The sequence below is a fragment of the Callionymus lyra genome, chromosome 8 (assembly GCF_982586985.1).
Source record: "Callionymus lyra chromosome 8, fCalLyr1.hap1.1, whole genome shotgun sequence".
Lineage (NCBI taxonomy): Eukaryota > Metazoa > Chordata > Actinopteri > Syngnathiformes > Callionymidae > Callionymus > Callionymus lyra.
Window position 1 is genome coordinate 26,942,006 of NC_141825.1, and position 8,609 is coordinate 26,950,614.

General features: G+C 41.6%; 2 protein-coding genes across 4 annotated transcripts in view; one reads left to right on the forward strand and one right to left on the reverse strand.

Moving 5' to 3' along the window:
- twf1a (twinfilin actin-binding protein 1a) overlaps positions 1–2,995 on the forward strand; it is a 12,762-nt gene extending 9,767 nt beyond the window's left edge. The window contains exons 8-9 of the mRNA XM_087796873.1: positions 1,765–1,886; positions 1,948–2,995. Of these exons, the coding sequence (XP_087652999.1) occupies positions 1,765–1,886; positions 1,948–2,115 (290 nt within the window). The 3' untranslated portion in view covers positions 2,116–2,995. The remainder of the gene's footprint in view (positions 1–1,764; positions 1,887–1,947) is intronic.
- Positions 2,868–7,296, reverse strand: irak4 (interleukin-1 receptor-associated kinase 4). Of its 3 annotated transcripts, none has more exons than XM_087796870.1 (10): positions 6,994–7,296; positions 5,650–6,169; positions 5,520–5,584; positions 5,345–5,459; positions 5,177–5,286; positions 4,921–5,101; positions 4,557–4,619; positions 3,301–3,465; positions 3,069–3,133; positions 2,868–2,965 (listed from the first exon to the last, which is right to left on the reverse strand). In XM_087796870.1, exons 1-9 carry the CDS (start codon positions 7,152–7,154, stop codon positions 3,080–3,082), a joined length of 1,434 nt encoding a protein of 477 aa, XP_087652996.1. In that variant the 5' UTR covers positions 7,155–7,296; the 3' UTR covers positions 2,868–2,965; positions 3,069–3,079. The 3 variants fall into 3 exon arrangements, with proteins under 3 accessions (XP_087652996.1, XP_087652997.1, XP_087652995.1); XM_087796871.1 differs by lacking the exon at positions 2,868–2,965 and having other exon boundaries at positions 3,010–3,133; positions 5,650–5,963; positions 6,024–6,169; XM_087796869.1 differs by lacking the exon at positions 2,868–2,965 and having other exon boundaries at positions 3,010–3,133.
- Between the last annotated feature and the right edge of the window lie 1,313 nt (positions 7,297–8,609).

Consider the following 8,609-nt stretch of genomic DNA (forward strand, 5'->3'; position numbering starts at 1 on the left):
AACATTAGCATGGCTATAGTACTGTAGCATGAACAGTAGTAGCAACGTAAACATTAGCATGGCTATAGTACTGTAGCATGAACAGTAGTAGCAACGTAAACATTAACATGGCTATAGTACTGTAGCATGAACAGTAGTAGCAACGTAAACAATAGCATGGCTATAGTAATGTAGCATGAACAGTAGTAGCAACGTAAACATTAGCATGGCTATAGTAATGTAGCATGAACAGTAGTAGCAACGTAAACATTAGCATGGCTATAGTAATGTAGCATTAACAGTAGTAGCAACGTAAAAATTAGCATGGCTATAGTAATGTAGCATGAACAGTTGTAGCAACGTAAACATTAGCATGGCTATAGTAATGTAGAATGAACAGTAGTAGCAACGTAAACATTAGCATGGCTATAATAATGTAGCATTAACAGTAGTAGCAACGTAAACATTAGCATGGCTATAGTAATGTAGCATGAACAGTAGTAGCAATGTAAACATTAGCATGGCTATAGTAATGTAGTATTAACAGTAGTAGCAACGTAAACAATAGCATGGCTATAGTACTGTAGCATGAACAGTAGTAGCAACGTAAACATTGGCATGGCTATAGTAATGTAGTATTAACAGTAGTAGCAACGTAAACAATAGCATGGCTATAGTACTGTAGCATGAACAGTAGTAGCAACGTAAACATTAGCATGGCTATAGTAATGTAGCATTAACAGTAGTAGCAACGTAAACAATAGCATGGCTATAGTACTGTAGCATGAACAGTAGTAGCAACGTAAACATTAGCATGGCTATAGTAATGTAGCATGAACAGTAGTAGCAACGTAAACATTAGCATGGCTATAGTAATGTAGCATGAACAGTAGTAGCAACGTAAACATTAGCATGGCTATAGTAATGTAGTATTAACAGTAGTAGCAACGTAAACAATAGCATGGCTATAGTACTGTAGCATGAACAGTAGTAGCAACGTAAACATTAGCATGGCTATAGTAATGTAGCATTAACAGTAGTAGCAACGTAAACAATAGCATGGCTATAGTAATGTAGCATGAACAGTAGTAGCAACGTAAACATTAGCATGGCTATAGTAATGTAGCATGAACAGTAGTAGCAACGTAAACATTAGCATGGCTATAGTAATGTAGCATGAACAGTAGTAGCAACGTAAACATTAGCATGGCTATAGTAATGTAGTATTAACAGTAGTAGCAACGTAAACAATAGCATGGCTATAGTACTGTAGCATGAACAGTAGTAGCAACGTAAACATTAGCATGGCTATAGTAATGTAGCATGAACAGTAGTAGCAACGTAAACATTAGCATGGCTATAGTAATGTAGTATTAACAGTAGTAGCAACGTAAACAATAGCATGGCTATAGTACTGTAGCATGAACAGTAGTAGCAACGTAAACAATAGCATGGCTATAGTACTGTAGCATGAACAGTAGTAGCAACGTAAACAATAGCACGGCTATAGTACTGTAGCATGAACAGTAGTAGCAACGTAAACAATAGCATGGCTATAGTACTGTAGCATGAACAGTAGTAGCAACGTAAACATTAGCATGGCTATAGTACTGTAGCATGAACAGTAGTAGCAACGTAAACATTAGCATGGCTATAGTACTGTAGCATGAACAGTAGTAGCAACGTAAACATTAGCATGGCTATAGTAATGTAGCATGAACAGTAGTAGCAACGTAAACATCGACGTGACTGTTGAGGCTCCACTCATGTCTGGTCTCTTCTCAGTTTTCATCTACTCCATGCCGGGGTACAAGTGTAGCATCAAGGAGAGGATGCTCTACTCCAGCTGCAAGAACCCTCTGGTGGACATGGTGGAGAACAAGCTGCAGATGGAGATCGAGAAAAAGGTAAAAACATTCTCTCGGCGTCCGTCAAAGAATGAAGTCCGAGCTGACGTTTGTGTCGCAGCTGGAGATCGAGGACGGCGACGAGCTGACGAGCGACTTCATGTACGAGGAGGTCCACCCCAAGCAGCACGCGCACAAGCAGGCCTTCGCCAAACCCAAGGGTCCTCATGGCAAGAGGGGGGGGCGGCGCATCACCAGACCCCCGGTGGAGGGCCAGGAGGAGGACTGAGAGTCTCCATCGTGGTCCACTTGTACAATAGAATAAGAACCTCAGATCTCCACAGACTCTACCCAAGACCCCTGACCCTGACCCCCCCCCACACACACCGAGTCCACCCACGGAGCCCACTATGCACACGGACCACTGAGCATTGGCGTGTGTCGGACGACATTTGTAGCTTTAAAGAGTCGTTAATACAAACGCGTCACGCCAAACTAACATGACATCACCGCTCATCCACCGGGACGTGTCGTCCAATCAGGAGAGTCCGTTCCTCACCGACGGGTGGTCGTCGGCGGCGAGCGAGACCGTAGAATCCCAACCCGTCACTCACACCGAAACCATCCATCGGGACTCGATCGTTAACGTGCGGCGCCACCTGCAGGTGGACGAGAGTTTTTGCTCTAACATTTGTTTCGCCAACGATGTGAAATTGCGCCAAAATTTCCTCAAAACTCTTCTTCCTCGAGCTTCGTTTCTCCGTCATTCCTTTAACTCGCTCGGAGAATCCGCGAGTCTGTCGGTTAATTTTTATCGTTTTCTATTTGATTTTTCTTTCTTTTTTATAAAAACTTAGTTTACATGGAAACAAAATCATCTGCTGAGAAACTTATTTTTCTATGCAAAGTGCTGTAAACGTACGTATTGTAGCTCCGAGCGAGGAAACTGGAGGAACCTCCCGGAAGAACCACCGACGGGCCGCTCCGACAGGAAGTGGAGCAGGACGTTAAAAAAAAAAAAAAGGGAACATCTGCCACCTGCTGGTCTACAGATGAATTAATTTGGCTCACCTCACGTTGGGAAGGTTGGAAATCCTTCGTTTTCATTTCGTGTCAAAAATGTTTGTTTTCTTACGAATCTTTTAAAGAATAAAAATATTTAAATCACATTCTTGAGTTTCCAGTGCATGAAAATGGATTTTATTGTTCAAGTAAATATTTATTTATAAAACCTTCACGTACAATATCGTTCTTCACTCCATAACGTCTGGAAAGCTTCGGACAACTTCGTTGAGACCCGACAGGACCTGGAGACACAAGATTGTTTAGTTATTAGTTACCGGACAAATTCATACATGCTTTTCTAGAGTCGGCCACTAGAGGGCGAATAAAAGTGTTTAATGTAAAAATTGCTTTTGTAATAGAAATAAGATTTAGTGGCTAAAATAAGGCGACGACTAGGAAGGCGTCGCACCTGCTGGATGGGCGGACGTCTGTTCTTCCTCTCGTGCAGACACTTGCTGGCGAGTCCGTAAACCTTCTGGACCTGCTCCAGCTCCCAGTCCACCATGGTCCGGTCCACCAGCTCCTCCAGGGTCAGCTTCTCGTCCTCGTCGTCCACGTCGTGTCTCAGATCCACCTGTAGGGGGCGCCAGAGTCGAGTCAAGCTGAGCGTTGATACATCGACTGCTGCCACTAGAGAGGTGTGTATACAGGGCGGCCATCTTGGTACAGTGTCACTCACTCCTACAGTGAATTATGTCTATAGAGGAATGATGTGTTTACATTATAAAATTGATCATAAATCGCGCTTTTGTCAAGTTATTTTCACAGGATTTGTTTTTCAAACCTCAAACCAAATAGACATTATTAGAAGGAATATTTTATTATAAAATCTATAAAAAATAATTTTGAAGTGATAGATGAAACAAATATGAAAGGTATGCTGAGGATAATGTCACAATATTACATTTAATATTACATGAACATTTAAAATTTCTATTGATAAAACATAATAAAATGATGATTAGTATCAGTGTAATAAGATGAACGTACAAATGAGTTGATACTACCTCAGTCATAGTTTTTTTTAAATAAAAACCCTCTTAGAAATTAAACTAATTTGACAGAAGTTACTTCTGATGCAACTCGACTTGAATAGTTTTACAAAAACCGTTAATTACAAAAGAGCTAAACATTAGTTTAAGGATTAGATCACACACCTTCCAAGGATTCAATAATAACTATATACAACCTTACAAAACGTACTAAACTAAAACCTCTTCAAGATCCAACGAGATCTCGTTCGTATATTCCGCTGATTAGATCATCCTTAGATCATCTTCTGACAGCTGATCGTCTGCTGACAAACTTAAGTAGTAAAACCAGCATTTTTAAAATATCAAAGCAGCCTGTATCATAGCTACATGTATGACCATTTGAACCAAACCGTTTGAAAATCGCTCCAGAATTCAGTGAATAATTTTAACATTGAGAAGTATGGCGTTCCATAAGTGCCAGAAATCGTCGTCTGACAATGTGTTGCGTCATCTGTCTGTTGTGTCGTCCGACTCTGTCTATTGACCACCTGTTGTGTCGTCCTATAGAGAAGAACCTCCTTCACTGTAGTTAATGCTGCCTCTGATGACACTGAACCAAGATGGCGGCGCTTTATACACATCCGTCTACAGTCTCTTTGACCTCTGACCTGTGACCTTAACGTACACTCACCAGGAACTGAGGATCACGAGTCTCATCCACCGGAGGAAGTCCAGATAGAATCTCCAGCAGCACCTGAGAGAGTGAGAGGAAGTTAAAGTGGTTGAATATGAAACCACTGCTGTTATCAAACTAGCTCAGATGATCAAGTATAAAATGTTCTTCTCTTTAAATCACACTGGAATTCAACGAAAAAGTACTTAAATTAATGTTTTATCTGCCATTTTCTCTCAGTTCCAGATGTGAAAATATGTTCTTGGTAAAGATCAAGTCAAAGATAGTTCAGTTAGTTCATGGTTTCATCTCATTCACAGGCTGTGAATAAACATGATTCATTTATTTAGACTTAAAATCATTGACTCAACGGTGTAGTTACCACTCCGAAACTGAAGAGGTCAGACTTGGGCGTGATCTCCCCCCTCAGGGCCTCGGGGGCCATGTAGGCACAGGTTCCCACGATCCTCTCGGTGACGGTGGTGCAGGACGACACGGACGCTCGCGTCAGCCCGAAGTCGGAGATCTTGGGCACGAACGCCTGATCCAGCAGGATGTTGGCGCTGGTGAGTGGAAGACAGATCATCGGTTCTGTGATGTCACATCCTGTCGGGTCAGTGGGGTGTGCAGGGGGTCACCTCTTGACGTCGCGGTGCACGTGGTGGTTACTGTGCAGGTACTCCAGACCTCGAGCCGTTCCCTCCGCGATGCAGCATCTCCGGCGCCACGACAACGGAGGAGTCCCGCCCTGCAGGAGGTCCACACTGAGACCGGAACCTTCTCAAACACCGCACCCGGATCCTCACCAGACGAGCCAGCCGGTCCAGAACCGAGCCGTTGGCCATGAACGCGTAGACCAGACACGGGAACTCTCCGTCGCAGGAGAATCCCACCAAGTCCACCAGGTTCTCGTGCTTGAGTCTGGAGAGAGCTTCAGGGTTAGAGGTGCACGTGAGGAACCGGTCAGAACCAGGAGCTCACAGTTTCAGGGTCTGGATCTCCTGGTTGAACTGGACCCGCAGCTCGTCCAGAGAAACATCCTCGATCTGAGAGAATCAAAGGTTTAAGTCCAGACCTGCCACAGCGCCGCCAAGCAAACGGTTCCACTCACGGCGTTGAGCCTCTTCACCGCCACCGCCGCGTCCTTCAGCTGACCTTGGTACACGGTCCCGAAGCCGCCCTCGCCCAGACGACGGCCGCCCTCCGACGTCGGGACGTCGTCGAAGTCGCCCGTTATTCTTCTCAGCTCTTCGTAGGAGAAGCTGCAGAAACCCGGAGAGGATTTGTCCAGACCCGGTTCTCCGGACTCCTGCTGAGTCACCAGCTGGAAGGTGGGGGGGACGGTCGTCTCCTTCGAGGGTCCGCGGTCACATCTGACATCAGAGACTGTGGCTGTGGTCCAAGCGTGTGAAGGCATCTCCTCGTCTACAACACAAGACACAGTCAGGAGGAGGCTCGTGGTGAAGGAGGAGCAGACGGAGGTACCAGGAAGCAGCAGACTAGCAGCAGCCAACAGCTTGTGGCTCCTCAGGATCTCCACCAGATCCCCCACCGTGCAGTTGGACGTCCCCCAGTCGTTCAGGAGCTCCTCGGTGGGACTTTTACCCCGAGACACCAGACCCTCGAACTTCCTGAGACACGGAAATGAAGGAGATGATGCAACGTTGATGGAGGCATGACGGAGATAAGGATCTAGAAACACGTCTAGGTCTCATGTTATCGTAGTCCTGAAGGCACCACTGTCAGTGTGGCTCAGGATGAAGACGTCCTCGGGCTCAAAGGAAATGATAGGATCAGAACCAGAAGACGGTCTACAGCGACCCTTAATGTCTGACTTAAAGTTATGATGATGTGTTGATGTAAGTCCACTGAAGACACTGTTGTTCTGGAGATGGAATCTCATTTACAATAGACAACACCCACTCTACTACGATTGGTCAAGCTTCAAGGTTTGTCACTGTGTGTCATCAAACCCGGAAGAACTTCACCTCCAAGGGACTTGTTGTATAAACAAAGCGGGCGTGATTACAGCTGGAGGAGGAGTGAAGCCATTATTACGTCATGATAGACTCTCGTAACCTCTTGTTCGTCCAGATTTCAGAGCAACTTTATAAAGTAATAAAGTGTAAAACATGGTCATGATGAGAAGTTACTGCGTCTTAAGGAACATTCACTAGTTCAGTTCTAGTCAGGAGAGTTAGTTTTCACAATAGTTGTTCTTTCTTCGTTGTTCAAAGACAGATGATGTACAAATAAATCAATATATCAGATTTAGATCATATTAAAATTGGTGTCAACGATTCTTCAAAATAAAATCAAAATAGAATTAGCCAAATTGCTCACATATTTCAATTATAATCGAATTATAATTCTATTCATATTTAAATTGAAATAATAATTTCTATACTTTTTTAACGATTAGATCTGAGGCTGAGGCTGATGGTCGTGACGTCACCTGACGTGCAGCTGCGTGTAGCGCATCTCTCCTCCGGGCCTCCTGATGGACGTGATCAGGTCCTTCCATCGGTCCTGAGGGTCCAGGAACTCCGACAACCTGCGACGTAAACTCAGACTCAGCTTCCGGACGTAGGTACCGGAAGTCACCGAGTCGTTCATCCTGTGCGACGGATCACGAGCCTGGTCGACGTGGAGGTCTGACGAGAGTGACAGGTGTCCGTCAAAGACATGTGACGTCAGTGGTCCTCACAGACGTGGACCTGCACCGGTGGGTTGTTGGTGTGATTCCCCGAGTTGAGCAACTTCCTCTACAGACGAGACGCTCCTCCTCCTGCGGAAGTGAACGAACACGAGTTTTACTTCACACTGTGTGAGGAGAAAACTTTAGTTTTCAAATAAAACAAGTTACAGGACGAGAGTGAGAGAAGAGAAGAGAAGAAAAGAAACAGAAACAAGTTAAAACTCACTCCCTCGATGTGCAACAACGACCTCTAGCGGTTGAAGTATAAACGTCTGTTTCTATTTTCTTTTGAACCATTTGTTTCATCAACTCTTGTCTTTAGGTGTCAGTAAGTATTTAATATGTATCTATGAAGGACGATATAGACTTATGTATAAATAAATGAATAAATAAATGTATAAATACGTTACAAAATGTATAAATGAATGTATAAATAAATGTATAAATGAATGTATGAATAAATGTATAAATAAATGTATAAATAAATGTATGAATAAATGTATAAATAAATGTATAGATAAATGTATGAATAAATGTATAAATACGTTACAAAATGTATAAATGAATGTATAAATGAATGTATAAATAAATGTATAAATGAATAAATAAATGTATAAATACGTTACAAAATGTATAAATGAATGTATAAATAAATGTATAAATAAATGTATAAATAGATGTATAAATAAATGTATAAATGAATGTATAAATAAATGTATAAATAAATGTTTAAATGTATAAATAAATGTATAAATAAATGTATAAATAAACGTATAAATAAATGTATAAATAAATGTATAAATAAATGTATAAATGTATAAATAAATATATAAATGTATAAATAAATGTATGAATGAATGTATAAGTAAATGTATAAATGAATGTATAAATAAATGTATAAATAAATGTATAAATAAATGTTTAAATACGTTACAAAATGTATAAAAAAATGTTTTGATAAATATCAAAATAAAAAAATGACTTCTGATTTAATTTTTGTAAAAGAATAGAGCTATTTTACGCTATTTGACATTTATTTATACATTTATATATTATATATATGTATTCATCTATCTATCTATCTATCTATCTATCTATCTATCTATCTATCTATCTATCTATCTATCTATCTATCTATCTATCTATCTATCTATCTATCTATCGATCCATCCATCCATCCATCCATCCATCCATCCATCCATCCATCCATCCATCCATCCATCCATCCATCCATCCATCCATCCATCCATCCATCCATCCATCCATCCATCCATCCATCCATCCATCCTGTAACCCTTTTTTAAATCTTTGTATATTTTGAACATTGATTGAATTAATTGAACTTGTATTAATCTCCAATTAAATAACAATAG

Bases quoted from the DNA above. Each gene is read 5' to 3' on its own strand.
- irak4 (XM_087796870.1), bottom strand. From the start codon at position 7,154: ATGAACGACTCGGTGACTTCCGGTACCTACGTCCGGAAGCTGAGTCTG. The intron at 5,287-5,344 runs GTGAGGATCCGG...GACCTCCTGCAG, and splicing joins TGGACCGGCTGGCTCGTCTG to GGCGGGACTCCTCCGTTGTC. The intron at 3,134-3,300 runs GTGCGACGCCTT...TTGTGTCTCCAG, and splicing joins GACGTCCGCCCATCCAGCAG to GTCCTGTCGGGTCTCAACGA.